Source organism: Penicillium longicatenatum (genome assembly GCF_028827895.1).
Source record: "Penicillium longicatenatum strain IBT 33135 chromosome Unknown contig_6_segment0_segment0, whole genome shotgun sequence".
NCBI lineage: Eukaryota > Fungi > Ascomycota > Eurotiomycetes > Eurotiales > Aspergillaceae > Penicillium > Penicillium longicatenatum.
Window position 1 is genome coordinate 5,456,124 of NW_026643123.1, and position 21,412 is coordinate 5,477,535.

A 21,412-nucleotide genomic window follows, 5' to 3' on the forward strand; every position below is an offset into this window, starting at 1 on the left:
TCTATTTCATTGTCTCTTGCGTTGCTGGTTTGAGGTGCCAGTATAAAATGACTTTCTTTAGAGACCATCTGGTAGGTATTAAAAATCCCGGTTCGGCATTGAATCGTCCTCCTATCTAGAAATCGTACAGCATCGCTCCAAGCGACACATTCAGCATCAATATGCATGAACTCGATGTCGCCCTCATAGCCTGTCCATGACGGCAACAGTATGATTGCGACTACCTTAAGGACGAGCCTCGACGTACGTATAGCACCACTACGAGCGATATTCACTGTGACCAGTTAGCACCGCGTAACACTAATCTATTATTTACTATAATAACTTCTACACTACTCTCTTTTAGCACGGCCTTATATGCTTAAAGTAGGAGGCACTTTTAGTATAGGTAAGCTCTTAGTAAATGAGGTATTTTAAACATAAGCATGCGCCATAAGCGCCTCGGATATTCACGTCCTACCGTTTTTTTCTCCTTTTTTTATATACATTTATTTATAGCTCAATTAGTTTCCTTTTTAGATAAGAACGCGAAGAAAAGTAGATATGATTTAGGTAGCGGACCACATTTTGTCCGATGAGGGCCTACATCCTTATATAGATATAATCGACTTTTTGTATAGGCACGTATAGACATCACTCAAATGATCATTTCAATTTATCTTCTCTGTTCTAGAAGAGCAAGAAGCTTGTCTTACAGTTCCTTATAATCCGCTTCTCTTTTTTCTTCCCTTTCCTTCTGTTCCACCTCTCGCTTCTCTTCCCGTAGCCTCTGCTGTTCCAATTGAACGAGGAGCTTGGATACGCTTTGGAGCCTCTCGAAACTGCAAAGAATGAATTTCCGGACCAAAAAAGGACTTGAGCCCTCATCAGAGACAATGACTTCGCCGCCCAAGCGAGCTATTGACCGGTCGCATAGTATGGCTGTTCGGCTAACTCATGAGCTCATCTTTATCCGAGATCGTTGCACCAGTTTAGAGGCTGCTAATAAAAAGCAAGTAGATAAAAGGGCTTCGGGTGGGAAGCAGATGTCGCATGAAGGTAGTCTGCGAAGTTTGGAAGAGCTTGGAGTTGATTTGGTGGTGGAAAAGATGAAAGACAGCGATATATACCTGCGGCACATGGTGCTGCAAAATCACCAGCAGAACCTAGATTACCCTCTGTAAGTATTATACGGCGCCAGGTCACCTGTTCTGGCTGCGGAACCAAGAGCATACTTATTCCCAGTGTCCTCATAAATTTAGTTAGCGTTTATTCCTATACTTGCGTGTTGATGTTTGAGACTGTGAATTGACTAAAATCTAAGTTCTCGGAGCATCGCTCGCGCGACCGGGAACCACGTTACTGGATTTCTCCTGACAAGTGGGGCTTACCTAATATGGCCAACGCCGCTTTTATGAGGGCGCTCATGCTCAGGCTCAAAAACGTATTGTAGACCACAGCAAGATTGGAGAGACAATTTGAAGCTTTTTCCCCGTACTAATATTTTCACACAACTTTATCTCCTGAATGCTATCTGCTACAGCAGCATTAGACGCCTGCCCAAAAAGGAACTATTTAATTGTTACATATGCACAATGCTTCTTAATAGCAGCTCAGACACATCAGAACATGTTTGGCTGTCCCATAGGCTTTCCCCTGGTTGTGATATCGCTCGTCGATGCCGGCAATTCCTGCTGTGTAAAGTCCTGGGACACATGGATCCTCATTGGCTGGGCATCCGTCTTTAATGGGATGTCATCCTCAAATGATGTATCTCCCATTTCGATGTCAGTATTCCCCCCTTTGCTATGCTTCAGGCGATGCCAATGGAGTCCACCAGTTGTGGGATAAGATTTATTGGACAAATTTTTGCTACTCAGGACCTTGGTTGAATTTGCCGTTGATCCATGGGTGTGATCGCGACCACCGGTGCTGTGGAGGGATGTGCGACTCCAGAAACTGCGCACCCTTGTCAATAGTCCCTTACCGACCCCGATCAAATGGCCATAGGTGGGGAGGCATGCGGCAATCACGCTGGTGCTGGGCTCAATAGTTCCCCATATCACTCCCGGCGTGACGACGACGTAGCGATTAGCCCCCGTCGAAGCTGTGGATGCGTACACCTCGGTGTAGACGTAGTAAAATCGAAGGATGGAGGCAATGCAGCAGCTAGATGATGATATTAGTTTGAATTGCCTTGATTTCCGGGAAGAAAGATGTCTTCTGCGCTTACAAGATTCCGAGCCAGAAGATGCCCACTAATTGCATTTTTCGCCGAGTAGACATCACGAGACGATGAACAACCGGGAGGGGAAAACATAGCACAATCACATCAAAACCAATGCTCATCCCCGTAAATGCAATGCTAAAGTTGTTGTAGTTGTAGCGCAGTGGATTGATGGCCAGTGGATTGAAAGCTGCGGTTACCGGATTACCCGCCAGCAATTGAGCCTATGGGATGTCAGTTGATCAATTTTCAGGACTCAGGACTCTATCGTGAAAAAATAGACATACGATAAGGCAGGCGATTCCCCACATGACCAAGATGGCAATATAGATCCTCACGGCCAGCTGAAACCATGGAGTTACGAAGATCCTTTGATAGAACAGAAGAATAGAAACCTTCACGAGGACCAAGCTAGTAATGAGAGGAAAAATCTCAATCCATAGAGCCTGTCAAGCTGTCAGCCCAAACCACCTTCATCAGGGAAGGGATATGAACAAACCCGGAGAAAGACCCTAGAGGCATCTAGGGCAGACAAGCTGCTGTTACCAACCCCTCCTAGTCCCGCCGCGACATAAACATCAATGGGTACCCCCCACGCAAACAAGAGGGCCAGAAGGATAACATAGTCATCGACAAATAGCTTCTTTGTCCTGGTTAGCGTCGACCAGATGCGAAGCGCAACGGCTAAGGTAGCCAAAATCGGGAATACGATCGCGACCGTCAGCAGGGCGGTGGTGACCAAGGATGGACTTGATGCTTGGTCACTCATGATCTCTCTATCTTCCAAACTTGAAAGCCGAGAAGTGATGGGCCCAGTAAAAATACCCAGTCTCAAGGAGGGCCTCTAACTTGTGGCTGTTGTAAAACTAAAAGATCATTCTTAGCATCAACGGGAAGAGTGAAGGAGGGGAACATGGGGGCCGAATTCACTGCACCATGATCATTCAAACAATAATAGAACGAGGAGATGAGATCCTGCACAATCCTTCACAGGGTGGAGACCTTCCTGAGGGAACCGCACCAAGCCAAGGCCTCGCAGACATTAATACAACTGTGGATACTTGATTGGACCGTCAGTCTCTTGGCTGTTGGGGGGCTTAGTTACTGTCTTCTAACTGGTGGGCACAATGACAATAGAGATCACTACAGTATGTCGTTCGGACCAGGTAAGATAGGTAATGTTGGTAAGATAGGTAATGTTGGTAAGATAGGTAATGTTGGTAAGATAGGTAATGTTGGTAATGTTGGTAATGTTGGTAATGTTGGTAATGTTGGTAATGTTGGTAATGTTGGTAATGTTGGTAATGTTGGTAATGTTGGTAATGTTGGTAATTTGGCCCCCAGATCATCAAACATCGACCGATAGTCTACAGCTTGATTAGGTTTAGTATATGCAAAGTGCGTCACACACGCAATTGACGGCCGAGATGCACCAAAAAAAAGGGAAAAAAATGTCGGAAAGGTGCTTGACGTGCGACGATCCTGGACCTGAATCATTCGAGTGGGGGAAAGTCGTTTCCGCCGAACATCATCTGGTTCAATGCCTACTATGGAGATTCAACCTAGGCTTTTAATCGCGCTTCAATAGACGCAACACATAGAACCATCTGCAATGGGTTTTCTCTCCTTGGGCGTTCTAATCCCACTGGGGCTCTTCATTTGGACAGCGTGGTGTCTGGTCTCATTGGTGGTAAATGTGTTTCGTGCGCGAAAGACGGGTCTCGCCTACGTGATTGTCCCATGTTCTTTTCTGGGGGCGCCCTGGCTGTTAACTCAGCCACTGCTACTTCCATTATTGAATTCCCTCCCACAAACGTGGACGGAGAATTGGCTACCTCTTCTTTTGTTCAACGATGGATGGCACAATGGGTATGAACCCTTCCGACGAGCTAGGGCCGATACCTTCCTGGCTGTCTCGCCCGGCGGAGTCATCTTCTACACCTGCGACCCAGGCGTCTCTACGCAGATCTTGCACGATGGCCGGCTAGGAAAACCTGCTCATTTGATGAGCTTACTCAATCTCTTTGGTCCGACTATGACCAGTAGCGATGGCGCGGAACATCGATTGTATCGACGTATTGCTGCCCCCTTCTTTACTGATACGACTATGCAGGAGGTATTTGTCGGCTCCGTTCAGGGAGGAGCGCACTTGGTGACGGCACTGCAACAGCCGGGGGCCTATCGGCAGCTCCGCGCCCTCACCGCGAAACTGTCACTACATATCCTTAGTCGATTCTGCAACCAGACGGAGTCCGAGCAGGACTTGATGTTGACGCTTCGCGCGGAAGATCAACCAACAGGCAGGCATTCCATGACTTACAGTGAGGCAGTATTAACTGTGCTGGAGAATTATATGACGATCTTTCTCGTACCTGGTGCACTTCTTAGTAAGTGAACTCCTTCCCCCGGGGAAATGAAATAGCTCTCTCTAATCGGAAGACTCTAGGGTCGTCCCCGTCTCATAACCATCGTCAAGCAGCAACAGCGTTTGCAGAACTGGGTCAGTATCTACAAGAGATGAAAGCGACGAAAGAAGCCGAGGTGCAGCAAAACCCTGACATGGCTCACAAAAAGACGAAAAGTATCCTGGGTATGTAGTGTGCGGAACTTGATAAAGAAGGGCCACGAGAGCTGATGGGTCAACTCTTCTCTTGCATGCAGATTTACTCGTCCAGGCAGGAATGCCTTCTGAGGATGGAAGCCCGGCGATGCTACGACCGGACCAGGTCATGGGTAATCTCTGGGTGTTTGTGCTTGCGGGACACGAAACCAATGCCAATACGTTGACGTTTATCATTTTGCTGCTGGCATGTCACCCTATCGCCCAACGCGCCATGCAAGTGGACCTCGACCGGATCCTCCAAGATACCCCACCAGATCAATGGACTTATGAGGCACACTTCAGCCCCCTGATGAAGAGTCGTGTGGGAGCAGTGATAAACGAAACGCTTCGACTGTTCACTGTGTTACCTGTGATTCCCAAATATGTCCCCCCAACCGGCCCCCCCGTCTCAGTCACCGTCCAAGGCTGCGTACATCCTTTACCCAGGGATACGATTGCGTTTGTCAATACCAGTGCGACTCACCGGCACCCTCACTATTGGCCGAGCCTGGATCTCCAGGAAAACTCGGCCCCTCTCAAGAATCGTCCGACGCAGCCTTTTGCCCTGTCCGACTTTGATCCCGAACGGTGGATCCAACGTGGCGACGCGCCCTATCAAGAGGGATTGATGACACCCGTGCCTGGGAGCTTTGTTCCCTTCTCAGAGGGAAATAGAGCCTGCCTGGGGTATCGATTTGCACTTGTGGAGCTGTGTGCCTCGGTAGTCGCTATCTTCAAATCATCGTCGGTGCGGTTGCTTACCCGGAGCGAGGAGGACGGAGGCCTGACGGACCGGTCGACTGATTCCTGGGAAACCGCACGGTACCGGGCTGAGCGTGCCCTGTGTGAGGTGAAGTTTGACATGAGTTTACGGGTCGTTCATGACGTTCCGGTGCAGTTGGAGGCCCGGAATTGAGGAGAGACGCGGGATGAAGATTTGAGGCATATATCAGAGGCTACTTTGGGGGCACGCAATAGAAGTAAATGGAATCAAAAGGAAAGAGGCTGTAGAAACTGGTAAAAAATATAGTCATTTCTGAAATTTCTTACAGAGGCTTCCGCGCAACTAGGTACAACCATGGTGTATCCAGACTCGCTCCTTTCTCGAACTCACTGGACAAGCCTTTTAGAAGCTCTCGCAGACCGGATGCTTTGGCACGATTGGCCTCGGTATCGCTTTGCTCTAGGCCGTGCGTCACTTCCTCCAGGCCCATCAAGACACATTGGTTCCAAATCGGACGATGCTGATCTCGAAATCGAAGTTGATCCCGGGTAATCGGCTCTAAGCCCACAGGCCTCACCATTTCCCCATCATGAGTGATCCACCTGTGTGAAAATTAGTTTCCAACCATTGTAATTTCAGGGGGAAGAAAGAAAGATTACTCACGAGGCAGCGTCCGGTGGGGTGGTTTGCATCATCGTCGCGACTTTGGAGGTCAGAGCCAAAGAAATTCCTTCAGGGCCAATGGCCTTTACAGAGGGAGCATCGATATCGAGCCATTGAAAGAGACCGCCAGGCTCTACGAGACGGCGTTAGTTTGGGTGAAATGGTATACCATTTCGATGAAATACCAGATGGACATACTGAGCAACATCATCACGTTACGCAGAAATTGGTGGACATTGTGACCATTGAGCAAGGTCATGAAGAATCGCACATTGACAATATCGTATTTCCCGTGGTATTCCTCAGGGAATGATTGGAACGCATCGTGTTTATGGAGGTTGACGTTGGGAGGTAACCATGCATCCACCGGGTACTGATCTCCAGAGATATCGAAGCCATCGATTTGCCAGTGGGGTAGCGAATGAGCCAAGCTGATGGGCCAAATGCTAATACATGGTGTTTAGTGTCATCATGCACACCATAGCCCAAGCTGAACTTACGCAGTGCCGGTACCAATATCGGCGACCTGGTGCGGGGTAGCTAGTTCAACCCGCCCTCTGGTGAATTGGTGCAGCAGATCATTGTCCGTGAGTTGAGTGATCAGAAAATGCTGGTAATTGAGACTGCACATTTCAGGTCAATCTCACCAAGGGAAAATAATGAGCGACTTGCTTACCGAATACTGGCTCTGGTGCTCCTATCGAACACATACCGAGTGGACTCAGAATTAGAAGTCATGGTTAGAGATAATGCATTCAAAAAGGCAATGGGAGGAGCCTGCTCGCATATTATGTTCCAATGAGACCGGACCGTGGGGCCGTTCAGCTGAAATTTGAAACAAAGCGATATTTTGGTACGTGAGATGACTTGTCTGTATACTACAGGCTAATGCGGCCCATTGGGTGGATCTCGCTGAGATCACAGCAATTTATGACTTTTCGGAACATCCCAGATTTTACCTTGAGAAGACCTGGATTTTATTTGTGCTAGCATAATGGCCTAGAAATTGAGATACGCTGTTTTGCTCAATCCGTATCTACACGCCTTTCTTCACCTCCTTTTCGTTCAAAAGGGAGATAACTTTGGCGACAGACGGTCGCGCCAGCATGGCATTCTGCCAGCGAGTGAAGTGGGGAAACTCCTCCGGTCGCCAGCCATGCTCGCCAGTTCGACTCTGCATGAAGAATGGGATCTGAAAGTTCCACATCACAAAGGCCAAGTCCGCATATGTGCATTTGTCTCCCACCAGCCATTCTTTGTCAGTCAGTGTGGTGTTCAAGACACCGGCCACTCTTTTTACCTCCGATCCATAGCGGACTTTAGCCGACTCGGGGGATTCCTTGTAGATATTCTCATGGAAGATATTAAACCTTAAAGACCGTCAGTACTAAAATTTGCGTGTTGATCCATGAAATGAAAGGCATACCATGCTGCTTGTCCAAAATATGGCCCCTGACCTGATGCCTGAAAAAGCGCCCACTGGATCAAATGATACTTTTCGGGGAAAGTATTATAGTTAAGCTTGTTGTCCTTGTCGTAGGTGTCAATCAGGTACTATATAAATTATTAGCTCTGTGTCCATCCAAGAGGTCAGCGGCATTACCTGGATAATTGCACCACTTTCCCAGAGTGTTAGGTTCGTGTTAGGATCAATAATGACTAGATTTTACCCGTCAGATGCCCTATCACATAATATACGTTGCCCTAGAACTCAGAAATACCTGGGATCCGTCCATTCGGATTCAAATCAGTGAGAGGAGGCTTTTTGAACTCGTCCAGCTCAACGTATGAGCTTTCATAAGGAAGATCAAGCTCTTCTAGAATGATGAGCACCTTGGAGGGATTCGGAACGTGATCTGTATGAAATCATGCGGTCAGTAGCTTATTGATCCTTTTTCATGACCTAGATTTGTAACGTAGGGTCAAAGCATGGGCAGGATTACCTCTCCACCATATCTTTATGGGCTTCAGACTAGTAGTCATCGTTCTCGAAAAGGTCAATGTAAAGACTGAACGTGAGGTGATACGAAGGGGTGAAGATAAATATGCCAAATTTTTGCCGTTGTATTCCCACTGAAAAAGTGCAACCTTTGAGCCTGGGCTGCTTTGAGCAAACTTGTCAATAACGTATCGCCTGGCTTGACAATCCCTGCCCATGGTGCCATCGCTACTCACCATATTTAGAAAGGATCAGCGTGACGACCGAGTTGGTATAAAACACACAGTGAGGTATTTAATTTGGCCCCCAAAGCCATGCGTGAAAGAAGACAAACCTCAAGATTAATTCCGTGGAAGCGAGATAGAATGTGGAAACTAGCGTGAATCTACGGAGTACCTCGCTAGGTCTTCCAATCTCGGGAGGCCTTATGCCTCGGTTGGCGGCGTGATATGTCGCGTTGCTTACAACGTACAGTAGCCCGGCTGCAGGTGCCAACTGTTCAGCTCCTCCATAGTTAAGGTCACATATTACTCTTGCCGGATTCAGGAGGGATCAGCATGGTGGCCAGGGTGGTCCTAAATCACAGAGTGAGGCATTTTATTTGGCCCCCAAAAGCATGCATGATCCTAACCAACTCTAGAGATCCTTCCGGAGGAAGTGGCATAACTTATGGCCAGCGGGAACATGCTAAATCTTCTGTGTAACCTCGCTAGGCCTTATGCCTAAGTTGGTGGCGAATGAGGTCATGCCAATTACTGACCGTGGCTCTACTGCAGGTGCCAACAGTTCAGCCTCCGTAGTACATCCTTCCGGCCCGCGTCTTGTATCATATTTTAGTTGACGGTATTCTGCCGTTATGGAAATACTGTATAAGCAATGACGGATATCAGTAATTCGTTTAGAAGAAACATGTTACACGCGAATGCTATATCGATATCCAAAATTTATCCTTTTCGCGGCAGAATAACAGCACAATACACTACATCGTATTCACAGACCCTGCTCTTTGTTGAAAGAAAGTCAAGTTTGGGGGAGACTTGACCGCAGGATACCTTGAGCCGTTGTATCGAGCTCGGATCAAGGTGCACGGGCCCCATTCGCTCCAAACCGTTATCTATCGTAACATACACAGTACGCAGTACGGAATGGAAGTGGACCCTGAGGCACTCAGACAGGAGAAAATACGTGATCAACATGCTGTATCTCGATCTCTAATGTATTTTGTGTCAGAAAATGGCAACATAATTTGCCACGCATTAAAATACACCGTATTCATGGTCTATCGTGGTTTTTGTTAACTGAGTGGACCACAATGAAGTAATTAAAGAAATCAGCAGAAATATATGGATCGGCAAGGTCCGGTAAACTATACCATTTTCAGACTGTACGACTTATTATCAGTCTCTATCGCGGTCGCTCCAGCAATCATATTTGTCTTCCAACCTCTGGGATCTGAAACAGAAAGATTCAGCGCGAGGCCAATGGCTTACGAAAACCGATGGAACCTGAGCATGAAGGCCCCTGCCCTGATCGAAAGGGCTCAGCAAGTGGTGAGTGGAATCTCTCGTGGTTGCAAAGATGAGACTGGGTTCGGCGGGTTCAGCATGTCATTGTACGATACTGCCTGGGTATCCATGGTAGCCAAGTCGGACACTACAGAGAGTCGTCAGTGGCTGTTTCCAGAAGCTTTCGCGTATCTTCTCCGCCATCAACACAATGACGGATCATGGGGGACAAATGTCTCGCCGGTTGATCTCATCCTCAATACCATGGCTGGTCTCTTGGCAGTTTTGGAGCATTGCCCTCTGAACGCAGCCAGCTTCCCGAAGGATGATGCAATGGGTCTTTCTGATCATGGCTCGAGAGTCTCACGAGCCACCAAAGCCTTGTCGAACGCACTGTGCAGTTGGGATGTAGAATCCACTCTCCATGTGGGATTTGAAATCCTTGTTCCATGTCTCTTGTCTCAATTGGCCCAGAAGGGTGTCAATCTGGAGTTCCCCGGCAAAGAGAGGTTGATGAAGTTGCATCAGCACAAGTTATCAAAGTTCAGACCAGAAATGGTTACGTCAGAGCATCAAACCACCTTTTTACATTCATTGGAAGGGTTAATTGATAAAGTCAACTTTGCAAACCTGCGACACCATTGCACATCCTATGGTGGCATGTTGGGATCTCCAGCATCAACCGCAGCATACCTCATCTACTCTTCTACATGGGATGAGAATGCAGAGGTGTACCTTCGAAATGTCATCCAGAAGTGCGGGTCCCATGGAGCAGTCCCCAGCGCATTTCCCACGCCAATTTTCGTGACATCCTGGACCATATCCACACTGCTGGCAAGTGGGTACTCCATGGATGAACTTTCTGACCATGGCATCAAAGATATCGCGGCCTATCTGGAGCAACTTTTAACCGAGCAGCATGGGTTAGTGGGGTTCGCCCCGAAGTTTGTGCCAGACGCGGATGATACTGCTCGATCACTTCTTGCAATGTCATATCTGGGGATCCAGATTGATCCAACCTTTTTAGTGGAGTACTTTGAAGCCCCAGATCATTTCCAGACCTACAAATTGGAGAGAAATCCAAGCTTCAGTGCCAATGCAAATACTCTCTTGACCTTGTTGAAGGCACCCAACGTGGCAGCCTATGTTCCCCAAATTGAAAAAACTACCCGCTTTCTGCTTTCCTGCTGGAAAAAAGGTGGGGCTCGAGATAAATGGAATCTGGCCCCTGAGTATAGCCAAATGCTGTTGGCAAATTCATTGCTCGAACTTCTCGCAGCATCGAGTGCCGGTTATTTGGTGGGACTTGCGACAGAGATTGTCACCTTTGAAGTCCCAATTGTTCTTTGTCAGTTATTGGCAAAAACTGTGAGTCGCCAGGCTGACAATGGGTCCTGGGCAAATTCAGTGGAGCAGACGGCATACAGCATACTTCTTCTCGCCTATATCCTCAAGCTCCCATGGCCAATGTCGCTCCGGGAGACTGCCCAGGCCTCACTAGACATGGGGAGAAGCTACCTAGCTATACACGCAAATGAGTGGTCTGAGGGCGCGTATATATGGATTGAAAAGGTCACATATCGACTCCCGACTCTTTCCGAAGCATATAGCCTTGCGGCAATGAAGATCTCGACAGAGGAGGTGTCATGGAGCTCCAAACTAAAAGATATGTTCATTTTGATGGGAAAGAAGATTGGGCACATGTCAAAATTCTTTGAACAGCTGCCAATGTTCCAAAAGACTTCCCATGGAGTGATGACCTCGGCCGTTGCAGAAGCTCACTTTTATTCCCTCAAGTTGCGGGAATCCAGACTCGAGATCTTTCCACGAGACAATATGGGGATGACGAAGGACAACTACCTGGACTTTATTCCAATCACTTGGACCAGCGTCAATGCCCTCTTTGACTTTCCACTTTCGGGGGAAACGATGTGGGACATGATGGTCATCTCCATGCTGAACTACCAGGCCGATGAGTATATGGAGTCAGTGGTAGGAAGGCTCCCAGAAGACTCCTTGATTCAAATGCAGTATGAGCTCCAGGTCGCATGCCGTGACGGAATTTTATCTCGTCTACAAACATCCGCCGGGTGTGTGAAGGAGCGTCCGCTGGATGGCCAGCTGCGGACACCACCGGAGGAGAACAACTCCTGTCAGACTCCACAGCCATCGCTGCTGAAGCCCATGGAGGTCATCAAGAAATATATCCAGCATGTGCGGTCCCATCGGCGCGTTACGGTGTGTCCGCCAGCCGCGCAGAGGGAAGTGGCCGAGGAAATGAATCAATTCCTCCGTGCCCATATGGCTCATAATGCCGATAACACTCGTCTGCAGAAAATGGATGTTCATCGCGATGGCCTGTTAAACCAGTCGTACTTTCATTGGGTTCGGACCACGGGAGCCAATGACACGAGTTGTCCTTACTCTTTTGTCTTCTTTCTCTGTCTCATAAGCGATGAAGGACGCCCTTATTTTACTTCCGCCAAGCAGAAATACTTTGCCCGGGCTTTGGCTCTGCACCTTGCCACAATGTGTCGACAATTCAATGACTATGGGTCTCATTCCCGGGACCAACAAGAGCACAACCTCAACAGTCTTGATTTCGCTGATTTTCATGAAGGCTTCGGCAATGGCTCCGAAGATAAAAAGCATATTCTTATGCAAATTGCAGATTTTGAGAGAAAATGCATGGAAATATGCTGTGAACATCTCGCCAAAGAGATAAGTGCCACCACCTTGGCACAGATCCGAGTGTTCATCGGTGTCACTGATCTGTTCGGTCAAATCTACGTTGCGCGGGACATTGCTAGTCGCCTGGAAAGCCAGGTTTAACGTGGTAATGAGCGGGAAAGCCTCCAAGTCACTTGAGTTGTTTTCAGTTTCCCCTCTGATTCTTGCAATTTACAGTATGGTCTTGAAAATGTTTGAATACGATGTATGGACGTGTATGATTCGTGGCTCGGAGGATTTTATCTATTTACAATACAGATGCTCCATACGAAATATCGCTATTTTCAGTAACAGTAGATCGCCCGGGTCCTTCCGCATTTGCGGTGGGGCACGTGCCTAAATTGGCTGTTATTAGCCTGAATCTCAGACTGGCAGAAAACAAAGATACATGAAATACCAATACACCTGCCTTTTTTGGGGCTGTGCAGAGCCAAAAGAGCTTAGCGTCGCTGTAAGACCGAAGACAGGGCCAAGGCACAATCCCATTCAGCCCGCCTCCGTTTCCTTCAACGAAGCTAGTGTCGAAGACAACCGAGCCAAACCTGCACCAGTGAGAAGTTGCAGTGAGAAGTTGCTGGGATAGTGGACGTAGCCAACACGAACGGAGGTTGGATTGACAAGCACACCCTCAATGCCCCACCCTCTCAATATAGACCCCAAAATACAAAAGACATGTATCGGACCACTTGTGTGTGGCATTGTCATTTCTACCAAAATTCTTGTAAACCTCATCTTGGAACGATCTTCCTTTCGTCAATATGACGGATGCAACGCTTCTGGTTGACAGTCATGAAATCTCCCTGGTGACCAAAGATGGCCCTTCTTCACTCATTCTCACAATGTCAGCTTTGTTGACCACCTTCTACCTCTTGTCATTCGGATGGAGTCAAATATTCGGGTTCAAAGTGCCCGTCTTTGGCGTGAAGTCCCTGTGGGAACCCATTGTGGTCTCTAACTTCCGGTTTTTTCTTCGGGCAGAGGAAATTTTGACGCAAGGATACAATGCTGTACGTAGTATAAGACTCGATTTCTCGGTTAGTTGCTGATGCGCGCCAGTGCAAGGACACCATGTTTCAATTCCGCCGTGCCGACACGGATATGCTGGTCTTACCTCCAAAATATGTTGATGATATTCGCAAATTACCCAACCATGTGGCGAGCCCTACCGTGGCTCATGTTCATAACTTGATGGGATCGTCGACCAACATGCATATCATTCTTCGTAATAATCTGCATTTCCGCACGCTGCAGCTCAAATTGACCCCGCACCTCAACGCTCTCACCCGTCCAATGCAGGAAGAGGTGAATTTTGCGATGGAGCAGGAGCTGACAAAATCTGAAGGTAAGTAAGATGGAAATGGATGTGTAAGGGGAAATGGTTAATCAGATAATTAGATGAGTGGGTTACCATAAAACCCTACCATACACTCCTGGACTTCGTTGCTCGGGTCAGTGCGAGAATATTCCTCGGAAAACCGCTCTGTCGGAATCCAGAGTGGCTAGAAGTTTCGACGCAATTTACGGAGAATGGTATGCAACACTCGATGCATCGCTCCCATCGCATCATGCTAACTCCTAGGTAGTCTTCGTATCGCTGGTCTTTCTTCGCCTGTTGCCCATGTGGACTCATGGGATTGCGAACTGGTTCATGCCGTCTTCCTACAAGGGCACCGCGTATGTTCGAAAGGCCAAGAAACTCCTTGTTCCTGAAATCCTCCGCCGCCGAGAGAACGAAGCGAATGGAATCGAGGAGGAAGAGGAAAGCAAATTGAACCTGCTATCATGGATGATGGAGATCGCCACGGCAGAGGAAAGTGACCCGGCGTCTCTGGCACACTTGGAAGTTGTGATGTCATTGGCATCCATCCACACCTCCCAGATGAATGCCGTTCATGTCTTGTACGATCTTCTGGCACACCCCGAATATCTCGAGCCAATTCGCAAAGAGATCCGGGACGTGGCCAAAGAATTGGGTCCATGGATGACCTGGGAGAAGCCCGCCTTCTCTAAGCTTCGTAAACTGGATTCATTTATGCGTGAATCTCAGCGGTTCAATCCTCCCACTCTTCTCTCCATGCATCGCGTTCTCCTTCAAACGGCGGAACTTTCGGACGGGACTATCTTGCCCAAAGGGGCCCATATCAGCATGGCCGTGAACGCTATTCAAAATGACCCCGAGGTGACCCCCGAGCCAAAGGTTTTTGACGGGTTTCGTTACTACAAACTCCGGCAGCGTGAAGGTGAGGCACATCTTCATCAGTTCTCGACCACGCAAGATCGGATTCTCAATTTCGGCCACGGTCCCAACTCTTGCCCCGGTCGCTTTTTTGCGAGTCTGGAGATCAAGATCATCTTGGTCCGTCTGCTGATGGATTTTGAATTCAAATTCAAACACGGAAACAAAAGACCGGAAAATCTGCGGGCGCATGAATTCATTTTTCCAAATCCTGATGCGGAAATCTTGATGCGTCGCCGTCCTGCTTCGGAGCGACTGGAGATTTGAAAATGAATGCCAGTGTTTGCAAGAAACTGTCCGTTGGGTCCTAAGGAAAGCGTCAATATTACTCAAGCCTTGGTGGCGAAGGGGTTCCAAATTATAGTTCATAGTGTACGTTCATCTTGCACGGTTGGTATGGGACCCCCACCCCCTTCTTTTTCTTTTTGTTTTTCTTTGCTTTTGGCTTTTCTTTTTCTTTCCTTTCCTCCTTCTCTCTTCTTCCAAAAAATTACCAATTAGGCAGAAGGAAATATTTCACCGTAATTTCCCAGACAAATCCTATGGCTGGGCCAGTCATAACGCACTTGTCATTAGTGAGTGGGGCTGGATAGTAGTTGGATAGCCTCAAATCGGGCGACAGGGATTATCAGACAGCAGGATCACTCGGCTGGAGCCTTGTTTCATCTATTTTCCATAAGCCATTCTTTTAGCGCGAATTACTTCCTTTGTTACATGCACCTCCCGCCGTACTCCGGTTTTAGTGCCGCCACGCTTTCGTAGCAATGGGTAGATAAACAGACATCATCCCCCCCCCCTTTTTTTTTTCTTCCCGTATATATAAATCAAGAGTGAATCTTTCGGGGGCTCGAAGAGATTGTGACCCGAAACTACAATTCTCCATGTATTGGCTGCGCACAATTGCGCTGGCCACCGCAGCCACCGCGGCGAGCTTGTCACAATATGCCACGAACGGTTCGTCAAGAATGATTTCACGGCTTTTCGGTCGTCCCTTTCTCGAATTATCTAATCCATTTCGGATCCCCAACAGGTCGTTCTGGTTGGGGCACTTTGCCGTCACCAAACCTTCCTCGGTATCTCACGGACGGGGTAAGTATCGCATCCTTATTAGCCCCAGCCATTTTCGACACGCTAACGTATGCCATTCCCAGCCTTTTGAACATGGATGGCCTTGGGGCAGAGCTGACCCGACTGGAGATCCACCCAACACTGGCGTGACGCGCCATTACCATTTCACGATCACGCGTGGCTTTAAGTCTCCCGACGGCTTCAACAAGAGCGTGATCATGGTGAATGATCAGTTCCCGGGCCCCGCGATTGAAGCCAACTGGGGGGACATGATCGAAGTGACGGTGGTAAACAACATTGACAGCCAGGACGAAGGGGTGACTCTGCACTGGCATGGCATGACCCAGAAGAAGACTCCCTGGTACGATGGTGTCCCGGGAGTCTCGCAGTGCCCGATTGCTCCCCGTGGCGGTCGCTTTACCTACAATTTCCAGGCAGATCAATTTGGCACTGGGTGGTACCATTCGCATTACAGTGCTCAATATGATGACGGACTGTACGGACCCATGATTATTCATGGCCCAGTCCAGCCAGAGGTCAATTATGATTATGATCTAGGCCCCGTCATGATCTCCGATTACTATCATATCAGCTACTACAAGGCCCTGCAGCTGAGTTTCTCCAAGCCACCACATGCGCTGAACGTGGACAACAATCTGATCAACGGCAAAGGCACTTACGACTGCAATTCCACCACGGCGGATGCGGGCTGTTTGCCTGGGGCGGGATACGCGAAGTTCCAATTCCATTCAGGGAAGCGCCATCGACTACGACTCATGAACACGGGATCACTCGCGAATCAGAAATTCAGCATTGACAATCATGAGATGACTGTCATTGCGAATGACTACGTTCCCATCAAGCCATATAAAACCAAAACGGTGACCCTGGGTGCAGGCCAGCGAACTGATGTCATTGTTCATGCCACCGGTTCATCTACGGACGCTGTGTGGATGCGATCCGATATCGACATGGTTTGCCTGCAAACCACCGCGACAATCAGCACGGGGCTTGCGGCGATATATTATGAGTCGGCGAACACAACCGCTGCCCCTCGCACTGAAGGGACAACCTGGGAAAGTAACAACTGTCGTAACGACCCGTTAAATCAGACGGTACCCTATTATCCATTAACACCAGCCCAGCCAGATACCGTCCAGACGATTGAAATTACGGTGGGCTACAACGCGACCGGATTTATTGTCATGTTTATGGACAATTCATCCTTTCGTGCTGATTACAACGACCCGATCCTGCTCGATGCCAGAGAAGGCAATCTTTCTTTCCCACGGGAACGAAACGTCTACAATTTTGGTAGCAACTCCACAGTGCGGTTGATTCTGAACAACACCTATGCTACTGTGCATCCCATGCATCTTCACGGCCATAATTTCTGGGTTCTGGCGGAGGGTGTGGGAACCTGGAATGGAGAAATCACCAACCCATCCAATCCACTACGTCGCGACACACATAACTTGCAGCCTGGAACAGCGGACGAGCCGTCCTATGTGGTTCTGGAATGGACGCAAGACAATCCGGGCATTTGGCCTTTTCATTGTCACATGTCGATTCACTCTAGCGCAGGAATGTTCATCTTGGCCATGGTGCGTATTACATTGAATGCCCAAGTCATCAGGCTTTTAGACCGCTAACTCGAAGAATTGATAGGAGCAACCGGATTCGATACAAAAGGATATGCAAATCCCGATGATCATGGCACAAACTTGTCGTGATTGGGATAGATTCAGCAATACCTCATTCGTCGACCAGATTGACTCGGGTGTATAGTTAGATTGTAAAGATATAGCAAAAGGCTGCGGAAGCAACGGTGGAATATAGCTGACACGTTATCCTGTCCCACCACACTTCACACTTTGACTATCATGTAACATATCACTTCCACGTCAAGTGTTAGAGGGTGATATGTGGGCAGATGGATTCCTTCATTCATCCCAAACCAGCCCATTTACCCACATCTAGCACATCTAATGGAGGCGCCGGTGGCGTTGACGCCGGATTATCTATTCGGCCACTTAGTATGCTAAAAATGCTTCATCCCTATCCCCAAGACTAGACTTCACACCTCCATAGAGTCATTTAACTCTCGTTTTTCCCTCCTTAAATTCCGCTACCCTATACTCGATGCTTAAAGGGAATCAGGGGCTCACTTACTTTCTTCGCCCCCTGATTAGCTGTCGGTGCGTGCTCCCGCACCCACCGTATAAGGGCCCAGGGGTTTACCCTATTAAAAACTAGAAGATTATCTTGAACCACCGGTTAATTCAGGTTCAGCTTTAAGGAACTTCAAGCTTTTGGAATCTATATGTGGCTTAGATGCTGCACTTTAGTGTTCCTAGTCACTACATTATGGGACTTGACAAAGGGGGAGAATCATGAAGCAACACTTCGAGAATCGCAATTGGTGACCACAGGGCAGTTTTAGGGGCGGTTCTATAAACAGGGTAGCCAAGCAAAGCGATGGCGCGGTGATGAGTGGTCCGCCCTCTCAATCGTTGATGCGTTGTTTTTCATTAGGGAATGATAGAGGTTGCAAACCCCTTTTCATACAAAGAGAGCTCGTTGATGATGGAAAGCCCCTAAAAGAGACGACCGCTAGGCTGAAGCTTATGTCCGAGTACATAACAGCCGAGATGGAATTATCGCAAGAAATTCGCTTGCTATGGTCGGATAAGTCAGACTTTCAGCATAATGCCAAGGCTAGTCTCTTAGAATTGACAACAGAGATCAGGGAGATGAAGCAGGCGCAAAAAAGCTAAGAGTGTCAACTCGGGAATTGTTTGCTGAAAAGGAACATTCTTATAGCAAAGTGCTTTCGAAAGTACGTGACGAACAACGAAAGCTTTCTGGTGAGCTCCAAGAAAAGAAAGGACAATACAAGCGGTGTGCAAGACGAGATGAAGAGCGATCATAAGTTACGTGCGGACGAGAGCCACATTAGAGCCAAAAGAGAGCAAAACTTGAACACCAGGCTTGAATTGGTCGCCGCAAGAGAGCTAGGATCGAAATAGAATGCCACAAAGTTTAAGAGGAGGAATCGCTGCTAAACAAGCATCTGAACGACTTCCAGCACGAAAATGAAGACGGCATAGCACAAATATCCCAAGGTATGCTAGAATTAAGGAAACGAGACCTGAAGAAGCGAAATATGCTCCCATTTTTGGGACTTTTAGCTAGAGTGGGCCTAACTGCTGCTAGCGCTGTGACAGGACTAATTCCCTTAGCGGGAGCTAGGGTAGGATTGATTGTTAGTAGCGCCAGTGGGATGAAGCTATCCCGGAAGGTCGAACATGAAGCTCCATATAAGAACTATCATGGCTCGTTTCTATCCAACTCCTCCACGGCAACTTTCAACGCAGCTCAAATTTCGGACCTTTTCTCCAGTGTTAATAATTAGTATAGAGTAGTAATGTCGTCTTGATTGTAGTCTTCGACATATATCGCTATTGCCTAGACATTTCCCATGATAGGATAGTGTCGACATGAGATACAGACTAGAAGGACTAGCTTCTTTCTGTCAGCACGATCAACAAGACGGTCGAAACATGCTACGAGCTGTTGTGCGGACTCAGCCCCAGCCTCATCTAAAGCATCCAAACAAATCGCTCTCTTTATGCTAGACATGAAGAAACACATTACTATGAAGGATCCCACAGTTTTCCATGATTGTCGGTATCTAAGTCCGTACATGAGATTCGCAAACATTCATTATAGCAAACAAAACGTGTATGTAGCATGAGGGATTTCGGGACTGACCGAGGGTCTATAAACCGAGCGCTTAAACTGGGAAGGGGCAATCCAAGCTGATTTGGGCTCTAGTAGGATTTCTAATGGGGATTGGAATTAATGCCAGATCCTGACATCGACACGTACAAGCTTCGTCAATAGTCTCGGTTGAAGCTGGATTGGCTCCTGGAGGGCTTATGGAGACCTATAACACGGTAGCACGCTCCTTCTATGATAATTGCAGTGCCCTACTTTTCGAACCAAATTGGCGTATAGATCATGCTTAAGCGCGGCATAATCCCTAGTCATATGCTACTGCTTTTGCATCCTAGTCAGCCATTGTTCCTGGCCTATACTCTATTCTCAATGCCAGTCAGCCCCTGACTGCAATTCTTCGCCCGCTGATTCGCTCCGCCGTGCGTGCTCCCGCCTCACCGGACCGTCGCCCGAATGAGATTAGGGTCCAAGGCCCGTCGATCGACCGTGTGGAGGTAATACGAGAAGAATGATCTATCTCAATCACGAACCGAACGCGTCGCGCCCGACGTAGACGTGTAGTTAGTGTAGACCACTGTTAGGGGCCGGAGTGAACTAATATCACCTCAGTAGTGACCCTTTTCTTCCTTCAGGAACGAAAAACTTTCGGTATATAGACTGTCGGCCATTCGGTCACTGAGCATCATGGATCTCTTTTGGTATAACGCGGAACACCGTCTCTGGATATGTAAGTCCTGCCAGACCGGAGTCGCCCCAGCCTCGATCCTAGGTCACCTTCGGAACAAACGCTATCGTACTTATCCCACCGCGAGGACCGAGGCGTAACGTGTAGCCGTCGCCAAGGAAGTGTGGAAGGCGACCCCGTTCGACCCCCTCATAGAACCGTTCCGGCCACCGGCCCCGGAGTCTCGGCCTATCGTCGGATTATCCATCCACGATAGCTATGCCTGCCCTGATTGCGATTCGTATATCGCCCGAACACTTAAGACTATCCAGGCCTATCTCTTTAAGGCTTATGGCCGGCGAGGCTATCGCGGGCGACCCCAGGAGACAGACCGACCCGGTACCCCGGTCAAACCGGTGAGCTGCCAGCGCCTCTTTAAGGCGGGCAAGGCTTCTCATTTTTTTGTCGTTACGCTAGAAGCCCGGGCACGCCGAGCCAGTCAGGTACTTCGCATGACCGAGGCGGAATTCGTTCAGTCCTAGGTAGACGAAGCGCTACGACGATCGGATAGTATCGCGGAGGTAGAAGATACTATCGCACCAGTGGAGAGCGATATCACCGAGGTCTCTCCCTAGCTCCAACTCACTCGGTAGCCGAGATACGTCCGAGGGCATATATTTAACGACGTCGCGAGGCTCGCCGCCCTACCAGACCCTATGGCGGAGCCGATCGTGGTCTTAATCGAGCGTAGCATCCGGAGACTGATCTAGCTTGCCTTGGAGTCGATCTCCTCCCACCGGATCAAGCAGTTCGACCAGATCCGCCTAAATAAGTTCGTTCATCGACCCAGCGTGTGGGAGCGACCGACCCAGGTAAAGCCTCAACGGTCCACGTATACCCGCTACCAGCAAGTCTGGGTCACGCTGCTTAGCTTCGTCTACCGCACTAGCGGGCCAGAACAGTCAATCGAGCTCCGTTACTAGTTCACTACAGCCCAACTGACTGCAATCGATGAACTTGAGCGATGGGCACAGCGGCGGTTTCGAGTAGAGAATCCTCGTGCCAGCGAAGAGGCGCCTTACCCGGACAAGGAGATCGTCAAGGAGGTCACGGCTAGCCGATAAGCCTGATAGAGGAGCAACTCGACCGTGCGTGTCTAGACCTTTCGATCGCGCTCCTCGACTACGAGATCCGAGGAGATCTATTTGAGAGTCCACTCGTGGGTTTATAGCCGCGCTAGGCATCGATGCCCGAAACCAGACCTACCACGGACCGGCTACTTATACCAGTCGCTTGTCTGGCTTAGTGAAGATCTCGCAGATACTCGTCGCGTA

At 48.6% G+C, this 21,412-nt stretch overlaps 9 protein-coding genes across 9 annotated transcripts; 6 read left to right on the top strand and 3 right to left on the bottom strand.

Annotated features, from left to right (window-relative positions):
- Positions 1-875: 875 nt before the first annotated feature.
- N7484_010239 (uncharacterized protein) lies at positions 876-1,163 on the top strand (the record flags this gene model as incomplete). The annotated part of the gene is made up of 1 exon (XM_057120626.1): positions 876-1,163. One exon carries the CDS (start codon positions 876-878, stop codon positions 1,161-1,163), a length of 288 nt encoding a protein of 95 aa, XP_056970181.1.
- A 438-nt stretch (positions 1,164-1,601) lies between these two features.
- Positions 1,602-2,975, bottom strand: N7484_010240 (uncharacterized protein; the record flags this gene model as incomplete). Its single annotated transcript, XM_057120627.1, has 4 exons — positions 1,602-2,148; positions 2,213-2,430; positions 2,494-2,652; positions 2,706-2,975. The coding sequence occupies 4 exons, from the start codon at positions 2,973-2,975 to the stop codon at positions 1,602-1,604; spliced, it is 1,194 nt and encodes a 397-aa protein (XP_056970182.1).
- An 843-nt stretch (positions 2,976-3,818) lies between these two features.
- N7484_010241 (uncharacterized protein) lies at positions 3,819-5,724 on the top strand (the record flags this gene model as incomplete). Its single annotated transcript, XM_057120628.1, has 3 exons — positions 3,819-4,593; positions 4,653-4,796; positions 4,868-5,724. 3 exons carry the CDS (start codon positions 3,819-3,821, stop codon positions 5,722-5,724), a joined length of 1,776 nt encoding a protein of 591 aa, XP_056970183.1.
- A 130-nt stretch (positions 5,725-5,854) lies between these two features.
- N7484_010242 (class I SAM-dependent methyltransferase) lies at positions 5,855-6,933 on the bottom strand (the record flags this gene model as incomplete). Its single annotated transcript, XM_057120629.1, has 5 exons — positions 5,855-6,134; positions 6,196-6,328; positions 6,394-6,641; positions 6,696-6,818; positions 6,908-6,933. 5 exons carry the CDS (start codon positions 6,931-6,933, stop codon positions 5,855-5,857), a joined length of 810 nt encoding a protein of 269 aa, XP_056970184.1.
- A 298-nt stretch (positions 6,934-7,231) lies between these two features.
- N7484_010243 (glutathione S-transferase family protein) lies at positions 7,232-8,178 on the bottom strand (the record flags this gene model as incomplete). Its single annotated transcript, XM_057120630.1, has 5 exons — positions 7,232-7,565; positions 7,622-7,749; positions 7,799-7,854; positions 7,917-8,051; positions 8,139-8,178. The coding sequence occupies 5 exons, from the start codon at positions 8,176-8,178 to the stop codon at positions 7,232-7,234; spliced, it is 693 nt and encodes a 230-aa protein (XP_056970185.1).
- Positions 8,179-9,615: 1,437 nt separating this feature from the next.
- N7484_010244 (Ent-kaurene synthase) lies at positions 9,616-12,471 on the top strand (the record flags this gene model as incomplete). The annotated part of the gene is made up of 1 exon (XM_057120631.1): positions 9,616-12,471. The coding sequence occupies one exon, from the start codon at positions 9,616-9,618 to the stop codon at positions 12,469-12,471; it is 2,856 nt and encodes a 951-aa protein (XP_056970186.1).
- Positions 12,472-13,127: 656 nt separating this feature from the next.
- On the top strand, positions 13,128-14,872 carry N7484_010245 (cytochrome P450; the record flags this gene model as incomplete). The annotated part of the gene is made up of 4 exons (XM_057120632.1): positions 13,128-13,376; positions 13,426-13,711; positions 13,765-13,899; positions 13,953-14,872. The coding sequence occupies 4 exons, from the start codon at positions 13,128-13,130 to the stop codon at positions 14,870-14,872; spliced, it is 1,590 nt and encodes a 529-aa protein (XP_056970187.1).
- Positions 14,873-15,486: 614 nt separating this feature from the next.
- Positions 15,487-17,461, top strand: N7484_010246 (multicopper oxidase; the record flags this gene model as incomplete). The annotated part of the gene is made up of 4 exons (XM_057120633.1): positions 15,487-15,559; positions 15,636-15,694; positions 15,757-17,277; positions 17,342-17,461. The coding sequence occupies 4 exons, from the start codon at positions 15,487-15,489 to the stop codon at positions 17,459-17,461; spliced, it is 1,773 nt and encodes a 590-aa protein (XP_056970188.1).
- Positions 17,462-20,098: 2,637 nt separating this feature from the next.
- N7484_010247 (uncharacterized protein) lies at positions 20,099-20,620 on the top strand (the record flags this gene model as incomplete). Its single annotated transcript, XM_057120634.1, has 2 exons — positions 20,099-20,141; positions 20,247-20,620. 2 exons carry the CDS (start codon positions 20,099-20,101, stop codon positions 20,618-20,620), a joined length of 417 nt encoding a protein of 138 aa, XP_056970189.1.
- Between the last annotated feature and the right edge of the window lie 792 nt (positions 20,621-21,412).